This window comes from Ceratotherium simum, chromosome 1, assembly GCF_057802395.1.
Source record: "Ceratotherium simum simum isolate JZ-2026a chromosome 1, ASM5780239v1, whole genome shotgun sequence".
NCBI lineage: Eukaryota > Metazoa > Chordata > Mammalia > Perissodactyla > Rhinocerotidae > Ceratotherium > Ceratotherium simum.
Window position 1 is genome coordinate 85,209,412 of NC_141900.1, and position 25,402 is coordinate 85,234,813.

Here is a 25,402-nt window from a genome sequence, read left to right on the forward strand (position 1 = left end):
GGCTGGAAAGGCTTATGGGGAGCTGCTGGCTCCCATCTCCTGCCTTGTATAAGAACCTGGGTTCCTTGTAATTAAATATCAACCTAATTACATGAGACTGCGTGGCTTTTTATTTGTTAAATACCTCACAACACAACCAGAACAAAGTGGTTCCCCTTTGATCATTTACCTCACATAAAGGTCTGGCCCCTAAATATGATTTCTCAGCCTACAAATGACCTCAGAAATGAGGCTGGCTCCTGTGCTGCCAGCTGAATCGCAGATGGATTGGTCTGTACATATTAACCTTATCTCAAGGAACTCACCTGAGTACAGAGAAGTGGAATGAACTGGTTACTTTGTGTGAGGAGGGCCAAATGATCTGCCCTTAGGATCCTTGCCCACACCCATCTACTGTGAGAAGGACACCCTGAGAAGATCTGCGTGTGAGCCTGCGTGGCTTGGTCCTTATGATTTCTGAAGGGATTTGCTCTCAGAGATGCCTTATTAATCACTCAGGGTCCTGGCAGTAAACACTCAAAAGCTTTAACTGAGGAATGTTTAATGAAGGGGCTGTGTACAGAAGGCATAGTTAGGAGAACCAACAAGGAATAGCAAAGTCCAGCGGCACCAGCAACAGTGGGAAGTGGCTACCGTCCCAGGCCTGAAGGGGAAAAGGGAGGTAGCAAGAGCTGGGGGTCTGAACAGGGGCCCCAGACACACATGGTGGCCACAGGGGGATGCGGCCCTTGTCAGAGCCCTAATGAAGTGGGAAGTCTATGTACTCCTCCACCCTCTCTTCCCACCTGCCAGTTTCCTGTTGGTGCCTCTCATTGGCTGATCCCCACTGGCAGCCAGAGAACAGAGGTGCCCAGGTGATGTAATCTTTCAGGGTCAGCCTCCTGGAGCAGAGGCAGGGAACTGAGAATGGATCTAAGTGGGGACAAGCAGAATGATGAGGATAATTTACAAGTGTCCTTGTATACCTTCATTTCTGTGGAAACATTTGTTATTGGTTTTTCTCATCATGAATGTTTCTTATGAAAGCCCCCAAGTGTATTCATAAGCCACAGTGGACAGAATGGACCCCATGACTGCTGGCTTCCTGGGACCCCTCTCTCTGCCTCCTTTCCAGTTTGTTTCATTCACCCAAATATCCAAAGCAACACATATCTATAGGACGTGTACTGTGGTGGGCACTGCTAAGCACTAAATGGATTCATTTCTTCTCCAGCCTTTTCTTAGGGAGAGTAGCAAGGACATTTAGAATTAGGAGATTTTAAAATTGTGTGCAGCCCAGAAGAGTGACAAGGCTGAACTGGGAGTGCATCCTAGCAGGCCTGGGGCCAGTGCTGAAATCATGACCAGCCCCTATAACAGAGCTGCACCTGGGTAGATTGAAGGCAGTGCCACCCATTCTTGTACCTCCCTCTAAATGACTCCTCTTTGAAGACAGCACTGATTTAGGGGGCCCTAGCCCCTTGTTATTTAAAAAGTATGGTCCATGGACCAGCAGCATCAGCATTGTTAGCTTGTTAGAAAGGCAGAATGTCAGGCCCCACCTCAGACCTACTGACACAGAATCTGCATTTTAACAAGATCCCCTGTTGAGCCGTATACACAATAAAATTTGAGAAGCACTACCCTCAGTTATATTCGATTGTGTGTTCTCAGTTGTAACCTAATTGAAGAAATTCCTTCACAACCCCCTTGGCCACTGGCCCCTTGCAGTTGAGTGTAGTGAGACCCTGCTTATTATCCACTTACTCCGGCCACCAGTTGGCTGGAGAATATATGTGGTGGAAAGGACTGGAAGATTACCTACCACCGGGGATCACTGGTTTGACTTGGAATTAGAAGCCAAGATGGAGGTCATAATCTGGTAGGCAGTCGGCCCCCACTCAGGACTTTATCTAGTCCTTGCCAGACCCGAACCTAGAACCTGGGCAATGACAGGAATGTGTTCGGTTTGCTTAGAATACAGAGTTCTTCCCTTTAGGACACTGGCCCCTGTTGGCTCATTTTAGATGGCCATCCTCTTCATTGGTTTGGGCTTTGTGCCTCCTGGTCTTGTTGATACACTGTTACCAGAGTAGATTAAAGAGGTCTCTGTTTTGAATGTGCAACGGTTGCTTGAGCTAGCTCTAAGTCTCTAGTGGTGTCTCTGAGAAGCCACAGGCAGACACACCCCCAGGCAGAGGTACAGATACAACCAAAGACTCAAAACACCTTCAGGGGCCTTCATCTCCCCCCTCTACTACCCTCTGCGTAACTACTTCCTTTCTGCTTTCTCCCTGCACAACGGCCCCCTCTGCTTTCCCTTCCCAGGCCACATGGTAGCCCACACCACCTGCCACTCCTGTCAAGGACCAGCTGCTATTGGGGGGCAGGGTGGGTTCTAAAGATCAGAAGTACTCCGGTTCTGATTCTGGCAGGTGGAGTGTTAGGATGCAGGGAAGGGAAGAGGGGAGCAGTGTGGAGATCCTGGCAGTGGACTCTACAGGGGATGGAGACAGAGCCATGAGGAAGGCCTAGCTCACCAGAACCCACATGGTCCTGAACATACCAGTAGAAGAAGCAAACTTACTTTTTTCTGATCACTTATTAGCTGCCAGGCACACATAAAATGTTAATCATTTTATATGTTATCTCCTTTCATCTTCACACATAAAAAATTAACTCCATTTTACAGATGAGGAAACTGAGGCAAACGAGTTACATTACCTGCCTAAGATTAGAGAGCCAGAGTGAAGAGGCTGAATTCAGCCTACGGGTCTTTCCACCCTACCATACTGTCCCTGGCATCTGGGTCAGTACCACTGATTGATTAAAGCACCTGCTGTGAGCCTGGGCAGCCTGGTATCATCACAGGTGACTGTGGAAATGTCCCTAGCTCCAGGAAAAACAGGATTTTCAGACATGAGCCATTGGCCTCGCTCACTCAGATTCTGCTCAGCACAAGTTAAATATGGCCAATGTTGGGGGCCGGCCTGGTGGCGCAAGCGGTTAAGTGTACACGCTCCGCTGCGGCAGCTCGCACACATGCACCGCTTGTCAGGCCATGCTGTGGGAGTGTCCCATATAAAGTGGAGGAAGATAGGCACAGGTGTTTAGCCCAGGGCCAGTCTTCCTCAGCAAAAAGAGGAGGATTGGCAGATGTTAGCTCAGGGCTGATCTTCCTCACAAAAAAATATATATATATATGGCCAATGTTGGTGGCTGACGAGCAGTGCCCCTTGATGGGAAAGGGAGGGCCAGGTGAAAGACCAGGCAACCTGGGCTCCTGAGACAGGTCAGCTGGTGGTGAGTCAGGGGGCTATAAACGGCCTGTGGCCCCAGCCAGCACTGCCCCAAATAGTCAGCTGATGAAACCCCCTGTAAGCCCCTCTGTGTGCCCCTGCCTGGCTTGAGGAGGAACACATCAGCCCTGTTCCGGGAGGGGGCCGCACTTGGCAGGCCCCAGGACCAGCATTGCGCACGGTCTGTTCCAGCCCTCATGGCAGGGCCTGGGGCCTGGGCTCTGGACTCATGGGCTATATTGAGGACTGAGTCACCCACCTGCGCCTGGGTCAGGCTGACTGTGACTGGCTGGCTGGGGCCTGAGTCAGGCCCGGATTTATCCTGGAGAGCAACAAGCTCGGGTTTCTGGGGGTGGGGGGTGAGAAGGGTGCTGGGAACCATCCTTGGCACTGGGCATGCTCCTCTGCCAACCATTCACTCTCACTCCTCTGGGGCCAGCACATGGACCTCTGGAGAGAGGGACTGAGAAGCGGGAGAGGGGAGGCTGGTCTCAGGAGTTTTTTCTCCACTTGTTGGCTTCCCTCTGAACTTGCCCACCTTAACAGAGGCCCTCAACTGACTGAGGGACCTCAGGTAATGCCACAAAACAGGCCATTAGGGTTTGTAAAGGTGCTGTCAGCTCCAAGCAAACCCACCTTACCCCCTTCTCTCCTCCCCAGCAGCTCAGGGAGAGGAATTCATTCTTTCTCAGATCTGTACCTCAGTTTCTTCATCAGGGCTTCAAAGACAACATTGCTGAGCCCTGAGCTGGCACCTTAGATTGGGTGCCAAAAGTCTACCTTTTTACACACACACACAGTTCCCTTGTGAGACCCAGTGATGTGTCATGTGTCCCCAGGAGCTGGGCATCTCTCCATAGGAGAGCTCAGCCTCTCAAGCAGACAGACAGCACTGATGCCTGATGGTTAGTTTTGGCCATGGGACAAAGGTGGCATGGGGGGATGAGAGTTCTGGAGATAGGGAGGTGGGGTGCCAATAAGAGAGTGGAATTCCTGAGCACCTCGTCACAGGCAGCCGGCAGAACATGAGCCGAAGGGCTCAAGCTATTTATACCTCGCCTGTCACTATCAGGGCCCCCAGAGCTCCTCCTCTCCCAAGCCACACACAGCAGCTCCCTTTTCTGTTACTGGTCCCTTCTCTACTCCTCCCCCTCTCTACCTAATGAGAAGGGAAAGAAATCATTCATGGACCCCTTTCACCATAAGCACCGCCCGCCACAAAACCCCTGAACTTCTTTCTGAGCTCCATAAGGGGGATTGCCCTCCTTTTGCCCTTGGGGAGACAGTCCGCAAAGATGCCCACTATCCCCTTCCTTTTCACTGGGCCTGGGGGGAGAAGAGGAAAAAGGTAGAATGATTCACCTATAAGGTCCCAGAACCTTCCCAAACTTCAGTCATCACACAGCTTGAGTTAAAGGCTGTTTGGCCCAAACTTACTGGGTCTAGAAAGATGGAAAAGCTGAGGAAGTTTGGCCTAAAGGATATATGGAATACATGTATGCTACAGAATTGCAGAATATATATTCTCTTTATCTAAGTAGAGTCTACAGCTCTTTCACCCCTCCCAGGCCAGCTCCTCTGTTTTAAGTGCCTCAGTTTCCTTTCTGTCACCATTCCCTAGGCCTCCAGCCACCCTTGGCTTGCCCTGAGCCCAGTCTTGCCTAGGTTCCTGGCTGGCTCCCTTGGGCTCTCCCTGCCCACCGGCCCCCCGGCACGTTTCCCCCTGGCTGCTCTGGGCAGGGCTCTCCCTGTTTGTGTCTGGCTAACCCGTCCTTTTTCTGGAAAGATCTACCCTGTGGCCCAAATGGGCACATTGCCCAGGGGGCTCCCTAGTACTACCGGGCAGAGTCTCTCTCTCCCCTCTCATCACCTTGGTTGAGTCAGACTTGAGGGGGGGCCCACAGTGTGACTCACTGGGTACTCTTTTACTGAGCTCAGCTTCATTCTGAAGGGATGAGGCCAAACGGGCTGGTGACAGGCACACTGAGTCAGGGGCAGCCTAGTCTTTCTCCTGGAACCCTGGGTTTGGGCCTCAAATGAGACTTTGCTACCTGTAAAGCAGAGCAGCCCCCCAAGCCTTCTCCCTAATTGACCTGGGCAGTGTCCCTACTTCCTCTCAGTCTGTCTCTACACAAGCACACACACTTCCCTTCCCTGTCTGCAGGTGGACAATACCCCGGGCTAGGAGCCAGGACTCCTAGACCCTGTCAATGGCCCTGCCACCAACTCAGACAGAAAATTTTGTCAACACCAGATCAATGTATTTTGCCCTAACCACTGGCCTCAGTTTCCTTATTTATCTCTTTAGTCCCGCGGGGTGTGGAGAGGGCATATTTCATCTGCGACTGGCAATGCTTAGTTTTGGGGTGTTGGGTGCCCTCACCCCCCACCTTCCAGCTCCGCTATTGACCTCTCCAGCGGGGCGGCCCTGGGGACCAGGACCGGGGACCGAGCTCCCCTGGGCCGCAGACCCGGGCCGGGGTGGGACCCCCTGTCCCGCCGCTCGGCCGCGTGGGGGAGGGGCGGAGGAGGCGGGGCGGCCGGCGCGGCGCGGCCCCCACCCGCGGGCCGGGCGGCATTCCTGGGAGGCCGGCGCTCTGACGTGGACCCGGGGGCCGCGGGCACAGCGGGGGGGGGCGCGGCTCGGGGGCTTCTTAAACCCCCCGCCCCGGCCCGGCCCGCACTTCCCGAGCACCGCTCCGCCCCTGGAGGGAGAGAAAGAGAGAGGCGGCCGAGAAGCCGAGGAGGCCCGCCGCGACCCGCCAGCCAGGGCGCGAGAGACGTGAGAGCAGCGCAGCGCGGAGCTGCGAGTCCCGCCGTCGCGCCCCGACAGCGCCCCCTGACAGCGCCCCAACCCGAACCCAGCCCAGCCGAGCCGGCCCGCAGCCCTCGCCCCAACCCGCGCCAGCATGATGAACAACAGCGGCTACTCGGAGCCCGCCGGCCTCGGCCTGGGCGACGAGGCGGACGACATGCCGTCCACGGAGAAGGACCTGGCGGAGGACGCGCCGTGGAAGAAGATCCAGCAGAACACGTTCACGCGCTGGTGCAACGAGCACCTCAAGTGCGTGGGCAAGCGCCTGACCGACCTGCAGCGCGACCTCAGCGACGGGCTGCGCCTCATCGCGCTGCTCGAGGTGCTCAGCCAGAAGCGCATGTACCGCAAGTTCCACCCGCGCCCCAACTTCCGCCAGATGAAGCTGGAGAACGTGTCCGTGGCCCTCGAGTTCCTCGAGCGCGAGCACATCAAGCTCGTGTCCATCGGTCAGTGTGGGCGGGGAGGGCGAGAGTGCACCGAGGACGGGCTGGCCCGTGGGGGCAGGGGACACGGTGCTGGGTGCGCGCGGGGAGCTGAGAGAGAGGGCAGAGAGCGGCCCCCGGCGCAGGGAGAGGACCTCGGCCCCGGCTCTCCCGCCCTCCGACGCAGGCCACGCGGGCACTGCCTTCACAGCCCGCGCAGGACAGCCGGCATCCCGGAGGGGGCCCGGGGACCAGACCTTACTCTTCCTGAGTCCTCCAGCTTCAAGCTCCCTCCACCCACTCCCACCAACCCGCTTCTACTCATTGTCCCCTTTCCTGCCATCGGGCAACCCCAGCCCATGCTTGAGAGGACAGGGCCAGTGCCCATTACTGATTCCTGGGGGCGTCTCCCCCCAAACAAAGCAAATGGCTTCCCAGCCTCCCAGCACCTCCACAGGGGAGGAGCGGGCTGAAGGCAGGTCCCAACCACGGCCTGATCCAAGGGCTCTGAGGCAGAGGGAGAGCTGGTGGCGGGGCAGGCATGTGCTCAGCAGCTGGGTTCAGGCGCGGGGGCCGGGGCAGGCAGGGCCCAGCCTCAGAAACCTAAAAAGGCACTGAGCGAGCGCAGGGAGCCTTAACCCCTGCCTAGCCTTCGCGCGGTTCAGCCTGTCCGGGAGGGGGCTCCTGGACGTCGGTGCCTAGCCCCAGCCCACCCCCTAAGCCGGGATTGGCTGCAGCTAACGGTCTGGGCTCAGGGGAGGGAGGGGAAGCCTGTAGAAGGGAGGAAGTCATTGAGTGTAACCAGATTTGGAAGGTGTGTCAGTGTTGGGTGGGGGTGGGGGAGGTACTCTAGGCTAGGGAGCTGAGGAGCAAATGATCTCTGAGTGGGGAGAGGCTGCCCCTCTCCTCACTGTCCTGTGGTCGTCCCTGCAGGCTGGGGGCGAGGGGAAGACCCCCTACCCCTGTGCTGAGCTCTTAAGAGTCCTGCTGTGATTTACAGGAAAGGCCCTTGGGCGCTGCACCCTAGGGCCACAGGAGGGGAGTTTCACCTGGGGTCAGGTGCCTCCCCCACCAGGCTGCCCCAGAAACTTCCCCAGATAATTGGATGTCCACCCCCACTCTCCCTCAGGGCATCGCTAGGCCTCCTGAATTAGCAGCTGAGGTCAGGCCGGGGCCCTTTGCCCTGTCCAGTCCCCTCTCTAGGCTTTACCCCCTCCTGCCCCAATACTGCCCCCCTACCCCACCCGCTCGCTGGGGCCTGGAAATAGCCCTGCCTCCGTGACACAGCAGATGTCTCTGAGCTTTCCAGAAGGACAAGCCTGAGGACAGGGGGTGGGGGAGGGGGCCCTGGTGTGTGTGCTGGGGCTGAGGGCTCCCAGAGTGTGTGTGTGCGCGTTGGGGGGGCGGGTGGTCAGACGCAGTCTGCCCTGGGGCGGTCATTCCCCTGCACATTGGGATTTGACAGACAGGACTGACTGTCCCAGGTGGGGTCTCCGAGGGGAGAGCTGGGGCCTCACCAAGAGTTTATAGGAAACTACTCAGGCTTCCCCTCCCCTCCCCGCTGTGGGGGCGCTGGGCCGCTCTCCAGGCCTCATCCTTCCTGAGCGCACCTCTCCCCTCCCCCATGGTGGTGCCTGGCTCCGGCCCCTTGGCTCAACTGTGGAGGGGCCGGCTCAGAGTAGAGGGGGAAGAAGCAAAAGCTGGTTTGGGGGTGGGAGGGAAGCTCCTCGGTTCCTGCTGAGAGGAAGGGGAGCCATTCCCCATTTGGGCCAAGTGGCTCACTCGCACTGATGAGATAAGCTGTCAGCAATTCAGCTGCTGGGCCTGAGGCTGAGGCTGGAGGGGAGGGGACACAGGCGGCAGGGGCTGCCCAATGCTGAGGAGACGTAAAGGGGTTCTCCGCCAGGAGCAGCATCCTGCTTACTCTATTCCCTCTGTCCCACTTAGAGGTGGGAAGGGGCTGCCCAGGAAGGGGCTGCCCAATACCCCCTCTGGGTGTTGTCTCTGGACTGAAATTGAGCGTCTGGGCACTTGGGAGTGGGGGGTCAAAAAGACTCCCCACTTCCATTTCTAGGAGTGGAGTGGAAGCTGGGGGTGAGACATCCACCTGAAGGAGGGGGTACTCAGTCTGGGCTGAGGAGCTGCGTGCCCTTCTTACCCTGTTACCCCTGTCTCGGCCCCCACCACCCCCTCAGCCCCTCGGAACAAAGAGGCCTGTGAGGCAGCTCTGTCCCGCAGCTGTTCCCCAGTTGCTATTCCTTCTCCTTGAGCCAACAGCCAAAGGAGGGGCGGGAGGGGGCAGCAGCTGTCCCGGCACCTCCCTCTCCTGGCCCTCTGTCCTACCCCTCCACTTGAGGCCTGGGGTGGCCTCAGGGACTGGCTGTTGGCTCCTCCTGCCCCGTTGGGGGTATCCCTAGGCAGGCGGGGAAGTGGTGGCTCGCTCATGGGGTGTGAGGGAGGAAGCCTGGCTGGAGCTGACCTCCCCTCCCTCTGCCTGCCCTCTGAGGCGGGTGAGTGAGAGGAAGGTCATTGCTACCAGAGTGGGACTCTGGGCCCCACCCCTCTCCTGCCCCAAGCCGCACCGGACCACTTGCTGTCTGGCCCAGGGCCAGTTGCTGGGGAGAAACCTCTCTCTGTAGCAAATATGAAGGCCCTCCCTCAGCCCTCCCGCCTCCACCCCCAGTAGCCTCAAGGCCTCCCTCCCAGGGATCTGGCTCTTCTGGGTGTGTGAGCACCAGTTTTGGAGTCAGGGTCGGGAGAGGCTGTGGGGCACCGGGTGTCAAGACTGTGTGAAAGTGTTGTGGGCCTGTATGTTTGAGAGAGAAAGCACCGCACCGGGAGGCTGGGAGTGAGTGTGTCATGGAATCTGAAAGCTGCCAAACCATTGTGCTGCAGTGGAGCCAGGGGGAGAGGGGGTGGGCCGGGGAGCTGCTAGGGAAGGAAGGATGAATCAGTGAAAGGGTGGGGGAGCCAGGGGGACCAGAGCCCAGGGCCGGAGGGTCAGAGAGACTGAGATTCCCCTCTTGGGGGCAGATGGGGGTGGGATGGGAGATGCTAGGGTTCCCCAAACCCTCGGTCTCCTAATGCTGTCCATCCCCCAAGATCTAGAGGGGGAGCAGGAAAAGATGTGTAAGGGGGCCCTTCCAGCCCCACCCTATTCCATCTCTCTGGCAACACCAGTAAACAAGACCGAGTCTTCCCTCCCCTCCCAACCTCCTAAAAGCAGTGCTGGGGAAGCTGATGGATTTCAGGCCTGCATTGTCCTCTACGAATAAGCTGGTTTCCAAAGATTTACACTCTAGGTCACCCTTGGCTCCTGGATATTTCTCTCTGGCTGTTAAAGGGGAACTAGGCCCTCTAAATCTTGGGGAACCAGTTCTGGTCCCTAGTACTCCTCAAAGGAGGGAATGGGTAGAGCCTCAGCTTCTGAGACTTGAGTCCACATGGGTGACATTTCTTGTGGCTCTTGTGAAATCCTACTGGCCCCAGCATTTGAAAACATGATTTTCAAGCCTCAACAGAGTGTGCATTGTACCCCCTACCTCCTCCCAGGACTTTGTTCCAAAAGCCTTTTATGGCGTTCCGAGTAGAATTTGGCTGGAACCAGGTTGGTCCTACTCCTCTCCAACTTCAGTTTTTAAAACATTCATTCATTCCACCAGTATTTATTGAGACCTTACTAAGTTCTAGGCTCTGAGTATAGAGAGAGAAAATCCAGTGTCTAGAGAGAAAGAAGCCAGATCAGAAAAGAGTACATCCTGTATGATCCATTTCTATAAAAGTCTAGAAAACGCAAACTCATCTATGGTGACCGAGAGCAGATCAGTTGTTGCCTGGGAAGAGGGGACAAGCAGAGGCAGCGGAGGGATGACAAAGGAGTATACACAAGAAAACCCGAGGAAGGGATGGAGGGGTTTACTATCTTGACTTGCAGTGATGGCTTTGTGGGTATATGCATATTGTCCAAGCTTATCCAGTTGTACTCTCGGATATGTGCCGTTCGTTGTGTGTCAAGCATACCTCAAAAAAACTGCGAAAAAATGAAACAAAACAATGTCCGCCCCCAAGAGGCTTCCAACCCCAGATAATTGCATGGATGCCTTAGCCCAGTAGGAGGCCCCCTCGAGTGTTGTGATAGAGGTGCAAGTACCGACTGCAGGAACACACTGGGAAGCAGCCTCATTCCGGAATCCATGAAGGAGATGGCCTCTGGGCTGGGCCTTGCGGGAGGGAGAGAATTTGGTAGGCAGAGAAGGGGGTGGGTTCCAGAGGTAGTAGGCCTGACCCCAGCACTCTAGCAGCTGCCTCAGGAGCTGGGCAGCAGAGGGAGGGTCCCCCGAGCCCAGTTTGTCCCCTCTGCTCTGCAGACAGCAAGGCCATTGTGGATGGGAACCTGAAGCTGATCCTGGGCCTGATCTGGACGCTGATCCTGCACTACTCCATCTCCATGCCCATGTGGGAAGATGAGGATGATGAAGATGCCCGCAAACAGACACCCAAGCAGCGTCTGCTTGGCTGGATCCAGAACAAGGTGCCCCAACTGCCCATCACCAACTTCAACCGTGACTGGCAGGATGGCAAAGCTCTGGGCGCCCTGGTGGACAACTGTGCCCCTGGTGAGTGGGCCTGCAGGCCTGGCATGGAGCTCGTAGACCAAAAAGAGAGCTGGAATGAGCTGGTGGTACTGAGGCCTATGGTTATCAGAATGCATATGTCAGGGCTGGGGGATGAGGAGCACCTGTGGGGTTTGCCCCCTGCTCCAGCTGAGAATCACTGCTGGAGTCAGGCCCTTTCTGATGGCTGTGCCAGATCCTGCAGCAGCAGGAAAAGGTTTAGAAGCCCTCATTTTACAAACAAGGACACTGAGGTCCAGAGAGGACCAGTGACTTGTCCAAGACCACACAGCTTATCTGGCAGAACTGAACTAGAGCCCAGGGCCTCAAACACCTGCTCCATGAACTTCCTATTTTGCTATATGGGCGCCATTTCTGCTCAACTGAGAGAAGGGAAATGTGGTGGGACTTATAGCAAGAAGGCCAGGAGTTACAGCCCGAGAAGGATCCTCTTTGTGAGACCCTGGGACAGCCTTGAGAAGGGGCTGAGGCCCAGGATGATGTGGGCTGAGACTGGTGTGGCCCTGCCCAGTGGCAGGTGACCCAGCCCTACCCTCTCAGTGTAGGCCCTGGCCTGGTCAGGTGGGGCGGCTCAGGGCCCATGAGGAGACTGAGGCTTCACAGGCTGGAGCCCTACCCCGTGACCCTCATCTCCGGAGAAGATAGGTCTCCCCCTTGGGTCGGTCAGCTCTGCCTCTGGGGAGCCATGGCCCCTTGGGAGAGTCCTCGCCCAGCCTGGGGTCAGCTGGGGAGCAGGGGGTGGGAGGCGGGGGCACCGCCGCCTGGGAAGCATTCCCAGCTGCTGAGCCATTGCCCACAGCTGATGCGGCTGCCAGCAGTGAGCTCAGCTGTTCCGGCCAGTCATGGATTCCAGCCTTTGAGCCGGCCCCCTCCCCGCTGAGGAGCATCACCCCCTCCTCCTGGCTTTGGCCTGGACCAAGCACCTCCCACCCCTGCACTCCTTCACAGGAGTGATCTGGGGCTGCCTCAGCATTCTTTCTGTTAAGAGGGCTGGGTTCTGGGTGCCATAGAGGAGAACCCATCCTCTCCCAACAGGCCCTTCGATCCTTAGTTTCCCCAAGTGGTCAGTTAGGGAGGAGAGAGAGTCTTATGCCCTCAGGTGGACGTGGGAAGTGCTTGGAGATCTAGGACTTGAGGGCAGCTGTGAGAAGACCTTCAAGGGGATGGGTTGGAGGCATATGTGACAGGGACTCTGACCTCCTCTCCCACCCTTGAGGCAGCTGGAATGAGGCAGGAGGGGTCTGGGAGGTACCCTCTTAGGGGTCTGGTGTTCAGGGTCTGTGCTGGGGCCTGGGCAGGCAGGAGGCCAGCTGGCAGGGCTGGTGCCAGGCTGCGTCAGCCAGGACAGAAAGCCTCATTGTTGGTGCTAGGCAGGGCTGCTGTGCCTCTCAACAGTGATGGGCATCCCAGCTGATGGGCCATAATGTCGGGGGTCAGCAGGAACCTGGCTGGTCAGGGGCCGAGAGCTGCGTGGGAGGGCGTGTGAACCCACAGCCTGTGAGGGTGTTGGATGACAGATGCTCTGCGTTCTGGCTGACTGCTTTCTCCTAATCATCGTCTCCGTCCTCCGTCTCTCCAGGCCTTTGCCCCGACTGGGAGGCCTGGGACCCCAACCAGCCTGTGGAGAACGCCCGGGAGGCCATGCAGCAGGCGGACGACTGGCTCGGGGTGCCCCAGGTACCCTTGCAGATGGGGTGGGGGGACAGTATAGGGGCTGGAGCACCAGGGGTGAAGGTTGGGTCTGTAACGAACCTGGTCAGGATGTGAGTGAGAACTGGGGTTGCCAGTTCAGGAGGGCACCCTGTAACTCTGTTCCTCCCTGTGGCAGGTGATTGCCCCCGAGGAGATTGTGGACCCCAACGTGGATGAGCATTCTGTCATGACCTACTTGTCACAGTTCCCCAAGGCCAAGCTCAAACCTGGTGCCCCTGTTCGCTCCAAGCAGCTGAACCCCAAGAAGGCCATTGCCTATGGGCCTGGTATGTGTTGAGCCCCTGACAGCCCTCCCCACGCAGCTGGGCACATGCTAGGACAGGTCTCCCTAAGTAATGTGGCTCTGCCTTCTGCCCCTCAGGCATCGAGCCCCAGGGCAACACGGTGCTGCAGCCTGCCCGCTTCACCGTGCAGACGGTGGATGCCGGTGTGGGTGAGGTGCTGGTCTACATTGAGGATCCCGAGGGCCACACCGAGGAGGTATGGAGAGGCCACTGGGGACAAGAGGGAGTAGCGTGGGATTGGAACCGGAGACCACGGGCCAACAACAGAATGGCCTGGAGATGGCTGCCAGAGCCACCCACTATGCTGGAGACTGGGGGAGGCTTCACCCTGGGGGCCGCTGGCACTGTGGGGTCAAGAGGGACTACTTCCAATCTTTTCCCTTCCCAATAGGCGAAGGTGGTTCCCAACAACGACAAGGACCGCACCTATGCTGTCTCCTACGTGCCCAAGGTTGCTGGGTTGCACAAGGTATCTCCCGCGGGCCCTCCCCTGTGCTCCCCATTCCATTCACATCCTTCGCTCTGGCTGACTGGACCCTCTCTCAGCTGGCACCCCAGCCCGGGGCACCAGCCCCCCACCTCTCACCCTGCTTGGCTCTGCTCTGCCCCTCCACCACCTCTCAGAACTGCTCTCCCCTGCAAGCCAACCTTTGACTCCTGACCCCCAGGTGACCGTGCTCTTTGCTGGCCAGAACATTGAACGTAGCCCCTTTGAGGTGAACGTGGGCATGGCCCTGGGAGATGCCAACAAGGTCTCAGCCCGTGGCCCTGGCCTGGAGCCTGTGGGCAACGTGGCCAACAAACCCACCTACTTTGACATCTACACTGCGGGTAAGGATGGGCCCCAGGGGGATGTCAGGCGGGCAGGCCCATGACTGTGTATAGGAGGTATGGACGGGAGACCAGGGCAGAGGTCCCAGCCAGGGGATGGGTGGTCTCAGGGTGAGGGAGCCCCAAGCAGCTGTGTGTGTCCAGAGCAGGGGCTGATGGCCTTTGTCTGTGGCAGGGGCCGGCACTGGTGATGTTGCCGTGGTGATCGTGGACCCGCAGGGCCGGCGGGACACAGTGGAGGTGGCCCTGGAGGACAAGGGCGACAGCACATTCCGCTGCACATACAGGCCTGTGATGGAGGGGCCCCACACGGTGCATGTGGCCTTCGCTGGTGCCCCCATCACTCGCAGTCCTTTCCCCGTCCATGTGGCAGAAGGTAAAGGCCCTTTGCCCATCCTCACAGACACCCTCGCCAAGGCCAGGACACAGAGAGGATTGTCACTAAATTCCGGGTCTGAGGATTTATGGGAAATGAAGCACTGAATCCAGGAGCGAGTGGGGAGCCAGCTGAGGTTTAAAATGGGCAGAATGAACAGCCAGAGGGTGGGGCTCCGGAGAGGTCTCATCCTGATCATCTCTCCTCCCACTACCCCCGAGGAGGGTCAGGAGGCCACCATGAAGGATACCAGACAGGTGCCACTTTGGAATAGTTGAGGGGAAGCGACAGGGCCACACGAGTGGGGGCATATATGGTGAGCACCCATATGCCAGGCCCTCAGGTGGTGACTGCCCCCACTTGGTTCTCTCCCTGCCACTAAGAGCCCTTGCCGCCGCTCGCCCCCTCCGTGCCTATCGTTCACCAGTCCAAGAGAGTGGCGCCACGTTAGTACTCTCCAGCGGAGGCGGGGCCAGGCATGGCCATGGCTGACTGGCCTCACCTGTGCTGTGTGGCATGGCCCAGGCCGTTTGGAATCGTCCCCCTTCGGTGGCATTCTGTGACAGGCCCCAGGTTCCATGCCATTGCCTGTGTTCTGTGGCAGATCTAGTTTCTTTACCACTTACCTGATGATGTCTGTGATGATATCTAGGTTCCATGCCATTGCCTATGTCCCGTGGCAGGCCCCGGGTTCCGTGCCATTGCCTGTGTCCTGTCGCAGGCCTGGATTACATGTCATTGCCTGTTTTGTGGCACCCCATGGGTTCCATGCCATTTTATGTGTTCCGTGGCAGGCTGAGATCACTGTTCTTTGGCCTGTGCTCAGTAGCAAGGTCTGGATTCATTGCCACTGGCCGTGTTCTATGGCAGGCTGATTTCCATGCATTGCCTATGGTCTGTGGCAGGCTTCATGTTATATGGAGTATCTCTGGTTCCATGGCATTGCTGAGTGTTTTATGGCATGACTAGTTCCTAAAGCTGCTATGGTGGCTCTGAGAAGGCTCAGATGGCTCTAGGTGGATAGCCCTGGGGTGGGCGAAGGGCCTGTCCCTGTCTTTCTTTGCTCTACTCTCTGCCCAGGCTCTGCCATGCCTTTGTCCCAAGCAACAGTGACTCTGAGAAGCCCAGCAGGATAGGTTTCGTGTAACCAGCCTGACTGAGGGGGGCTGTGGCTGGCTCCCTACCCAGCATGACTCCCAGCAGCCCTAGTTGTGTTGGGGACACCAGGGAGCACATGGGAGGGTTGCATGAGGCCGTGGCCTGTGCCTGTGAGGGGGTCAGAAGGACTGTGCACAGTGAGATGGTGAGGGGCGGAGGCTCTGTCCAGGGCCCCTCAGTACCCCCACTCTCCCCTATCCTCCTCCCCCCAGCCTGTAACCCCAACGCCTGCCGCGCCTCTGGGCGGGGCCTGCAGCCCAAGGGTGTGCGTGTGAAAGAAGTGGCTGACTTCAAGGTGTTCACCAAGGGGGCTGGCAGTGGAGAGCTCAAGGTCACAGTCAAGGGGCCAAGTGAGTGCCGGGGCCCAGGGCCGGTGGTGGGGGTCAGGGAGCAGGGAGGAAATATAGCCAGTGGTTCTGACTCCCTGAGGGCAGTGACAGCCAGCACCACTCCCCCCTGGGGAGACCCCAAAGAGACACTAACCAGAGGCTCCCTGGGATCTCAGGCACATTGTCTCCTCTGCCTCAGTTTCCCAGTCTATAAGCTGGGAATGATCCTCTCCGCCCTACATGCTACGCTGGGCTGCTATGCACAGGGATGACGTGTGGTCCCTGCCCCGAGTTTCAGCTCTGCCCACTAGCAGCACTGCCCTCATGCTGGGCCTGGGTCCCAGCGGCTCCCTGGGGGGTTGGGGAGCTGGGACTCACAGACCATTGATCCCTACACGCCCCGCATCTCCTCAGAGGGCACAGAAGAGCTGGTGAAGGTGCGGGAGGCTGGGGACGGTGTGTTCGAGTGTGAGTACTACCCTGTGGTGCCTGGAAAGTATGTGGTGACCATCACTTGGGGCGGCTATGCCATCCCCCGCAGGTAAGCACCGTGCTCTCCCCATGCCTTCCTGTCTAGGCCTTCACAGGGTGGGAAGAGGGAGGGGGGCTACCTGGGACTCTGAGGGGAGAGAGGTTGGGTCCCTCTGGCAAGGGCACTCCCTGGCATTGACACCAGCTCCCTCTTTGCCCAGTCCCTTTGAGGTACAGGTGAGCCCAGAGGCAGGAGCTCAGAAGGTACGGGCCTGGGGGCCTGGTTTGGAAACTGGGCAGGTGGGCAAGTCAGCCGACTTTGTGGTGGAGGCCATTGGCACAGAGGTGGGGACACTGGGTAAGTGGCTGGGTGGCAGCAAGTGGGAATGCTGGGGAGTGGTGTGCTGGAGGGATATGGGGGAGTGACTAGGGGACAGGAGGCGGGAATGCTAGGGAGTGTCCAGATGAGACAGGTAGATGGGACATGGGGTTGACTGGGATGGGGGTGCTGGGTAGTGACGGGGGACCTGCCTGAGTGTCCAGGCTGCCTCTTGTGCTCTCTGACCCCCCCCATCTCGCACCTAGGCTTCTCCATTGAGGGGCCTTCGCAGGCCAAGATCGAGTGTGATGACAAGGGGGATGGCTCCTGCGATGTGCGGTACTGGCCCACAGAGCCCGGGGAGTATGCTGTGCATGTCATCTGTGACGATGAGGACATCCGTGACTCGCCCTTCATTGCCCACATCCAGCCAGCGCCCCCTGACTGCTTCCCAGACAAGGTGTGGTCCCAGCTCCTGCACACCACCCGGGATGGCGTGAGTGGGCCCTCCTCCAGTCCCCAACCCAGCCCTCCTCTCTTGCTCCTGCACAGGTGAAGGCTTTTGGGCCTGGCCTGGAGCCCACCGGCTGTATTGTGGACAAGCCTGCGGAGTTCACCATTGATGCCTCTGCAGCTGGCAAGGGAGACCTGAAGCTCTATGCCCAGGTGGGGCATTGTCCAATCCCACTGCCCCTCACTGCCCTAGGCAGGGACCCTGGGAGGGTGGAGGTAGGTTAGACGAGGGACCTTTGGGCATCACAGGACTGATTCTCATGGGTCTGTAAGAACTATGGAAAATTTGAAATGTTGTATTTTCTTACTGATGATAATCTTAAAAACATGTTTTTACCAATTATGTATTTTTGTACTAATAATTTGCAATTAAAAGAGGGATGGATTAAGACATTGGTTTCCCAGGTCAGTTTCTCAAACTGGTGTCCACTGATCCCTAGAGGTTAATGAATATATTCTTGGGTCTAAGAAGATAACTCTTCTTTAAAAGGTTCATTATTCAATTTTAGGAACATTGATTTAGCCTAGCCTCTTCCCCGCCAACACACCTCAGAGACCTTGGTTGGGAGACCAGGCCACACAGATGGCCTAGATCCTGGTCTCCTAGCTCCCAGGGTGAGCCCTGGCCACCAGAGCACAGGGCACTAGGCTGTATGGCCTGAGGTCTGGGGGCGGGGTGGGGGGTGGCGCGGGGGTGCTGCTGTGAGAGTTGGCGATGGGTAAGGAGGACTGCCCAAGGCCAGCAGAGGGCGCCGGTGCTCTGAGGAGGCCAGAGTGCTCTAAGTACCTTGCTTGGGTGATGCCCACAGGACGCCGACGGCTGCCCCATAGACATCAAAGTCTTCCCTGCTGGCAACGGCATCTTCCGCTGCTCCTATGTGCCCACCAAGCCCATTAAACACACCATCATCATCTCCTGGGGAGGCGTCAACGTGCCCAAGAGCCCCTTCCGGGTGCGTCCTCTGAGCCCTGCCCGGTGCCCACTGCCTGGGGTCCCAGAGGGAGGGTGGAGCCCCACACAGGAGATGTTGGCTGTCCCTGGGCCCTTGTTACCACTCCCCACCTCAAGGCTCCCACAAAGGGGCTAAGATTGGTCCCACTAAGGCTGGGGCCCATAGCACTGGGGAAGAGGTTGGGCCTTGAGGGAGGGGCACTGTGCTGAACATTGACCCCTCCCCACAGGTAAATGTGGGAGAGGGCAGTCACCCTGAGAGAGTGAAGGTGTACGGCCCTGGCGTGGAGAAGACGGGCCTCAAGGCCAACGAGCCCACCTATTTCACCGTGGACTGCAGCGAGGCAGGGCAAGGTGCGCCCAGCTGGGTGGGGGAGTTGGGGACGGGAACTGGGGCAGTGTCTGGGTGGGTCTGGGCGGGTGGGGCTAGTACTCCTGGCAGAGCTGTTTCCTGGCAGAGCTCTTCCTGGCAGAGCTCTAGTGGGACTGGTCAGATAGGGGAGGTTGTTGAGCCCCCCACTCATGGCCCCCTGCCTGCCTACCCTCAGGTGACGTGAGCATTGGCATCAAGTGCGCCCCTGGCGTGGTGGGCCCCGCAGAGGCTGACATAGACTTTGACATCATCAAGAATGACAATGACACCTTCACAGTCAAGTACACACCCCCAGGGGCTGGCCGCTACACCATCATGGTGCTGTTTGCCAACCAGGTACCCCTCCCTCAGCTTTTGGTAGTCGCTAGCGGCCTGCACCTCCCAATTCTAAACCAGCAGCTTGAGATGCTGTTGTTTGGGGACAATTCCACAGCCATTGATTGAGCACTTCCTGTGTGTGTGCAGCGTGCCTCTGAGGAAACAAAGGGGTCTCTTTCAGAGACTGCCCTTGTCCACCCTGACCAAGCCTTTTCTCCATCCAGGAGATCCCTGCCAGCCCCTTCCACATCAAGGTGGACCCCTCCCATGATGCCAGCAAGGTCAAGGCTGAGGGCCCTGGGCTGAACCGCACAGGTAGGTGGCTGGGCAGGGGCTGGGCTGGGCTGGGGTTGGGGCTAGGTGGCTGCCAGGCCCTCACCACCATCTCTGGGTGGGCTCTCCAGGTGTGGAAGTTGGGAAGCCCACTCACTTCACGGTGCTGACCAAGGGAGCTGGCAAGGCCAAGCTGGACGTGCACTTTGCCGGGGCCGGCAAGGGCGAGGCTGTGCGGGACTTTGAAATCATCGACAACCATGACTACTCCTACACCGTCAAGTACACGGCCGTCCAGCAGGTATGCCTGCCCCCTCCCGTGCCCCTGGCCATCCTAGCTGACTGGCTGCTGGGTCTCCTTCCTTGCATAGGGCTAGTTCTGGTTCTTGGCCCCTTTCCTGCCTCCCATCGTCTCTCACTGTAGATCTCTGAGCCTCAGGTCCACATTGGCCAAGGGCATGTTACCAGGCTGTGTCTAAGCCACCCAGTTCTGACCTCCTGTTGTACCCAATAGGGCAACATGGCAGTGACAGTGACCTATGGTGGGGACCCTGTCCCCAAGAGTCCCTTTGTGGTGAATGTGGCACCGCCTCTGGACCTCAGCAAAGTCAAAGTTCAAGGCCTCAACAGTAGTAAGTGGGGCAAGAGCTGCCCTTGGAGTGAGGGGTTTTGGGGGAGGGGGTGGGCTGCAGCCTCTGCTCACGGTGCCCCTTGCCTCCTATGCAGAGGTGGCTGTGGGGCAAGAACAGGCATTCTCCGTGAACACACGAGGGGCTGGCGGTCAGGGCCAGCTGGATGTGCGGATGACCTCACCCTCCCGACGACCCATCCCCTGCAAGCTGGAGCCGGGGGGTGGAGCTGAAGCCCAGGCTGTGCGCTACATGCCCCCTGAGGAGGGGCCCTACAAGGTGGACATCACCTATGACGGTCACCCAGTACCGGGCAGCCCCTTCACTGTGGAGGGTGTCCTGCCCCCTGACCCCTCCAAGGTGAGGTGATAGAGGCTGATGGAAGCTAGGAGTTGGGGGCTTGTAGGGGAGATGGATGAGTCACAGGTGCAGAGGCCAGGCGATCCCCCACCCTCAAAGGGGCTACTGTTGAGACAGCTTAGTTAGTAAGAACCTGGCCTTGGATCAGACCTGGGCTTGAATCCCAGGTCCACTAACTGGGGCAAATTATTTAATCTCTTTGCCTCCATTTCTGCACCTGGAATTGTTAGAAGGACTCGGTCTGTAGTAGCTGCTCCACTTAATGATGCCTAGCTGGGTGTGGAGCCATGAAGGCCAGGCATGGGAGAGGCCAAGTGGAGGGAACCCACATACCTGCTCCTCCCTCTAGGTTTGTGCTTATGGCCCTGGTCTCAAAGGCGGGCTGGTAGGCACCCCGGCACCGTTCTCCATCGACACCAAGGGGGCTGGCACCGGTGGCCTGGGGCTGACTGTGGAGGGCCCCTGTGAGGCCAAGATCGAGTGCCAGGACAATGGTGATGGCTCATGTGCTGTAAGCTACCTGCCCACGGAGCCGGGCGAGTACACCATCAACATCCTGTTCGCCGAAGCACACATCCCCGGCTCGCCCTTCAAGGCTACCATCCGGCCCGTGTTCGACCCGAGCAAGGTGCGGGCAAGTGGGCCGGGCCTGGAGCGTGGCAAGGCTGGCGAGGCAGCCACCTTCACTGTGGACTGCTCGGAGGCGGGCGAGGCTGAGCTGACCATCGAGATCCTGTCGGACGCTGGCGTCAAGGCCGAGGTGCTGATCCACAACAATGCTGATGGCACCTACCACATCACCTACAGCCCCGCCTTCCCTGGCACCTACACGATTACCATCAAGTATGGTGGGCACCCCGTACCCAAATTCCCCACCCGCGTCCACGTGCAGCCTGCTGTCGACACCAGTGGAATCAAGGTCTCGGGGCCTGGTGTGGAGCCACACGGTAAGTGAGAGAGGAGCCAGGAGCTGGTCAAGTTGTTAGTCAGGGAGGCAGGGGAGTCAGCGGAAGGGAGGCAGGCCTGAGGGCTTAGGGGGGCACCATGGGGTGAAGGGAGGACTTTGGGGCAGCCCTGGAATCTCTAGCACTCAGACACCTCAGAGAAGGAGCCAAGGGCGCTGGCAGGGCATGGAGCTTTGCCTCCGCTCTTGTGGCAAAACTGCATCTGCCTGTGGGCGTGTTTCTAGGGAGATCCTGAACTTTCATCAGCTTAAGGGGTCCCTGATCTGAAAAAGCTAAGAACCCTGCTCTAGATGGTGCAAAGGGAAAGCTTTGGGGTAGAGGGTGACAAGAGCTAGGAGACAGCTCAGCTCCATTCAGTAAATGCGAATGTACCACCTGCTGGGGGCCAGATCCCGGGCTAGGCGTGGGAGTGGGCGAGGGATGTAAGACTCAGACCCACCAGTGAGGGGCCCACAGCCCGGTGGGGTGACTGACGTAAACAGAATGTCACTGTATGGTGAAGGGAGCGAAGGCAGGGGCTGTGGGAGACAGTGCCTGGAGCTCACAGGGGTGCAGAGGGCAGTCTGGCTCAGGCTAGGAAGTAGCCAGTGGAAAGGAGGAGCAGCCTCGGAGTTGGGGAGGCGAAAAGAGGGGTGAGCAACTGTGTGAAAGTTGATCCCAACCCATGCTGAGCTCTCTTCTTCTGGGACCCAGGTGTCCTGCGTGAAGTGACCACTGAGTTCACTGTGGACGCAAGATCCCTAACAGCTACCGGTGGGAACCATATTACGGCTCGTGTGCTCAACCCCTCGGGCGCTAAGACGGATACCTACGTGACAGACAACGGGGACGGCACCTACAGAGTGCAGTACACGGCCTATGAAGAGGGTGAGGGGCCGGGCTGAGCAGGGATGCAGGGGATCTGATAACAGCATTCTCAGGGCAGGTGGGGTGGTGGGGGCTGCGCACACCCTGACTCGCTCTGTGTGGCCGGCCTCCAGGCGTGCATTTGGTGGAGGTGCTGTATGATGATGTAGCTGTGCCCAAGAGCCCCTTCCGAGTGGGTGTGACTGAAGGCTGTGACCCCACCCGCGTCCGGGCCTATGGGCCAGGCCTGGAGGGTGGCTTGGTCAACAAGGCCAACCGCTTCACTGTGGAGACCAGGTATCCTCCCGCTTTCCTAACCTTGACCCTGACGCTGTGGCGACCCCAATCCCAGCCACTTGCCTCACCCTTTGTCCTTCTGTGTGTGCCTTACCCCACCCCATCACCTCTCAAGGGTGACCCAGGAGCAGACTTCCCCCAGTGTCTCAGATCAGCCCCTGTGGCTCATCTCTTCTCGGCCAGACCCCCAGCAGCCTGCCCTCCTTCTCCCCACCCCCATTCATCTGTTCCTCCATCCCCACTCACTGGTCCTAGTAAAGCTGATGGGGGTGTCATCTTGCAGGGGAGCTGGCACCGGCGGCCTAGGCCTAGCCATTGAGGGCCCCTCGGAAGCCAAGATGTCCTGCAAGGACAACAAGGATGGCAGCTGCACCGTAGAGTACATCCCCTTCACCCCTGGAGACTACGACGTCAACATCACCTTTGGGGGGCGGCCCATCCCAGGTGTGCAGAGAGGGTGGGTGGGGGGCTCAGGGAAGGCAGCAGGATGCACGCTTAAGAGGGAAACTGGAAGGAAGTCGGCTGTGGAGATGCATCCCTAGAGCTGGAGGGCGCAAGCCCAGCCAGCAGGGGGACGCGCAGGAGGCAGGCATGGGTTCTGAGGCGGTAGCCAAGAGGCAGGGCAGTGGGCACTGTTGTGACAGCCCTCCAGTTCATTCCCAGAGGCCAACACTGGCATCCTGGCCCTTTGCCTGGAGTGCCAGAGCTTGTGGGTTCAGTCACTCAGACACAGTCCAGGCCATTCTCGCTGGCTCAGCTAGCTCTCACTGTCTGCAAAGCAACCTCCCCTGCTCTCCTGCAGGGCCGAGCTGCTGGGTGGGGCACATCTTCAATTATTGCATAACTTGGGCCTGCTGAAATTGGATAGTTTTTCCCCCTTAACTTACCTAATTTCATACTGTCAAAAATGCATTTTCTTTTTAAAATATCCCTTTTTTAACATTTTATTAATTTAGGAAGGCCTTCTTCCAGGCCTCTGGCCCCAATGAGTGAGGGTTGCCCAGCATCAGCTTGCAGCCAAGTTTATTTGTCCTTGTTTACGTTTTCTTAGCAAGTTCCTAAGCATTTGCACATATTGGTCTGGCTTCCCTGGGGCATTCCAAAGGCAGCGAAGGCCTCCTCCTCCTGGTTCCCTGGTGTCAGAGAGATCCTCTCTGGCAGGTGGGTAGGGGCTGATGTCCTTCTCCTTGCAGGGAGCCCATTCCGGGTGCCGGTGAAGGATGTGGTGGACCCTGGGAAGGTGAAGTGCTCAGGACCAGGGCTGGGGGCCGGTGTCAGGGCCCGGGTACCCCAGACCTTCACAGTGGACTGCAGCCAGGCTGGCCGGGCCCCCCTGCAGGTGGCCGTGCTGGGCCCCACAGGTATGGGATGTCTGGGGCAGGGTGGAGGGAGGCAGGACAGGGTGCCAGGAGGCTCTGCTGACCCTGTTCCCCTTGCCCAGGTGTGGCTGAGCCTGTGGAGATACGTGACAATGGAGATGGCACCCACACTGTCCACTACACCCCAGCCACTGACGGGCCCTACACAGTAGCCGTCAAGTACGCCGACCAGGAGGTGCCACGCAGGTGAGGACCAGCTTTGGGCTCCCATGCTGTGCTGAGCTCTGGGGCGCTCCTAACGAGGCCACACCTGCAGGCCACGGCCCGGCTCTGTAAGAGGCCCCCACTTGTCTTCACCTCATGCAGTCCCAGCTGCCCCACCCCGCTCTTCCTCAGGGCTCCCTGCCTGTCTCTGCCCTGAAAGCAGCACAGCCTAGGGGCTCTCCTCAGGCTGGGCTTTCCCACCATGTAGCCACAAAATCAGCGCCTTGGGAAAAGGCAGGAGGTGGGAAAGAGCAGCTTCTGCACTCTCCTCTTTAAATAAACCACAGCATCTTCCTGGGAAGTGAAGAAGAAATGCTCAGGCTCTGTGACTCTCCCACAAGACTCAGGCTGTGATCTGGTCCCTCCTCCCTGCCCCATGGAGTCATCCCTCCTGCTAATGTCTGTGGGGAAGATTCCAGGCCCAAAATGAGATGGGACCCCCACCCCGACCCCCAGCCAACTGTCCATCCCTTCTGCCCCTCAAGCCCCTTCAAGATCAAGGTGCTTCCAGCCCACGATGCCAGCAAAGTGCGGGCCAGCGGCCCCGGCCTCAATGCCGCTGGCATCCCTGCCAGCCTGCCTGTGGAGTTCACCATCGATGCCCGGGATGCTGGTGAGGGCTTGCTCACTGTCCAGATCCTGGTGAGTCCATGCGCAGCCCACCTTCCAGGTCAGGCTCTGGGCACAGGCAGGCCTTGACCTCTGCTTCTCCCTCAGGACCCCGAGGGTAAGCCCAAGAAGGCCAACATCCGAGACAATGGGGATGGCACGTACACCGTGTCCTACCTACCAGACATGAGTGGCCGGTATACCATCACCATCAAGTACGGCGGTGACGAGATCCCCTACTCGCCCTTCCGCATCCATGCCCTGCCCACTGGGGACGCCAGCAAGTGCCTCGTCACAGGTGGGCACCCACCCCACTTCCTCTGCCCCTGCTCACCATCCAGCAGCCCTCACAGCTCTTCCAGGTCCCTGGCCCAGTCCCCAGGAGACTGTTGGTCAAAGAGCCCTCCCCTCCCACCTCCCCTGCCCCCACCCCCCTCCTGAGCGCTGCATGGCCTCACACTCTTCTCTATTTCCAGTGTCCATTGGAGGCCATGGCCTGGGTGAGTGCCCTTTCTCTTCTTGCTGTGGGCTGAGGTGGTAGGGGCAGCTGGGAACGAAGGGAGGCTGGGCACAGCCCCCACAGACCCCTGACCGGGCTCTTCTGTGTGGCAGGCGCCTGCCTGGGACCCCGCATCCAGATCGGGGAGGAGACGGTGATAACGGTGGACGCCAAGGCGGCAGGCAAGGGGAAGGTGACGTGCACAGTGTCCACGCCAGATGGGGCGGAGCTCGACGTGGACGTGGTTGAGAACCATGATGGTACATTCGACATCTACTACACAGCACCCGAGCCGGGCAAGTACGTCATCACCATCCGCTTTGGAGGCGAGCACATCCCCAACAGCCCCTTCCACGTGCTGGTAAGCTCCACACTGCAGCCAGGCTAGAAGGTGGCTGGGGAGGTGGGGCCGGGCTCTCTTAGGGGCAGCAAGGAGTCCCGGGACCTGTCCCTGCGACTCATGAATTCTGGGCCCAGAGTCAAGCCCTTGCTGTCCCCACAGCCTCCCAGCCTGGGAGGTGAGCACAGCCCTCCTCTGGCTCTTTGGCGGTT

General features: G+C 58.6%; 1 protein-coding gene across 3 annotated transcripts in view; it reads left to right on the forward strand.

The window, feature by feature from the left end:
- The first annotated feature begins 5,962 nt into the window (after positions 1 to 5,962).
- The window catches only part of FLNC (filamin C), a 28,666-nt gene continuing 9,226 nt past the window's right edge, over positions 5,963 to 25,402 (forward strand). For all 3 annotated transcript variants that reach the window (XM_087430401.1, XM_004418707.3, XM_004418708.3), the window contains exons 1-30: positions 5,963 to 6,542; positions 10,886 to 11,134; positions 12,732 to 12,829; positions 12,981 to 13,131; positions 13,227 to 13,345; positions 13,541 to 13,618; positions 13,818 to 13,980; positions 14,156 to 14,356; positions 15,727 to 15,864; positions 16,258 to 16,384; positions 16,536 to 16,672; positions 16,900 to 17,093; positions 17,186 to 17,299; positions 17,956 to 18,099; positions 18,329 to 18,452; positions 18,647 to 18,807; positions 19,014 to 19,104; positions 19,194 to 19,363; positions 19,577 to 19,694; positions 19,789 to 20,051; positions 20,401 to 20,998; positions 21,710 to 21,883; positions 21,997 to 22,159; positions 22,443 to 22,603; positions 23,353 to 23,520; positions 23,601 to 23,724; positions 24,228 to 24,384; positions 24,460 to 24,649; positions 24,828 to 24,851; positions 24,964 to 25,211. In XM_087430401.1, coding sequence (XP_087286527.1) covers positions 6,188 to 6,542; positions 10,886 to 11,134; positions 12,732 to 12,829; positions 12,981 to 13,131; positions 13,227 to 13,345; positions 13,541 to 13,618; positions 13,818 to 13,980; positions 14,156 to 14,356; positions 15,727 to 15,864; positions 16,258 to 16,384; positions 16,536 to 16,672; positions 16,900 to 17,093; positions 17,186 to 17,299; positions 17,956 to 18,099; positions 18,329 to 18,452; positions 18,647 to 18,807; positions 19,014 to 19,104; positions 19,194 to 19,363; positions 19,577 to 19,694; positions 19,789 to 20,051; positions 20,401 to 20,998; positions 21,710 to 21,883; positions 21,997 to 22,159; positions 22,443 to 22,603; positions 23,353 to 23,520; positions 23,601 to 23,724; positions 24,228 to 24,384; positions 24,460 to 24,649; positions 24,828 to 24,851; positions 24,964 to 25,211 — 5,202 coding nt within the window. In that variant the 5' untranslated portion in view covers positions 5,963 to 6,187. The remainder of the gene's footprint in view (positions 6,543 to 10,885; positions 11,135 to 12,731; positions 12,830 to 12,980; positions 13,132 to 13,226; positions 13,346 to 13,540; positions 13,619 to 13,817; positions 13,981 to 14,155; positions 14,357 to 15,726; positions 15,865 to 16,257; positions 16,385 to 16,535; positions 16,673 to 16,899; positions 17,094 to 17,185; positions 17,300 to 17,955; positions 18,100 to 18,328; positions 18,453 to 18,646; positions 18,808 to 19,013; positions 19,105 to 19,193; positions 19,364 to 19,576; positions 19,695 to 19,788; positions 20,052 to 20,400; positions 20,999 to 21,709; positions 21,884 to 21,996; positions 22,160 to 22,442; positions 22,604 to 23,352; positions 23,521 to 23,600; positions 23,725 to 24,227; positions 24,385 to 24,459; positions 24,650 to 24,827; positions 24,852 to 24,963; positions 25,212 to 25,402) is intronic.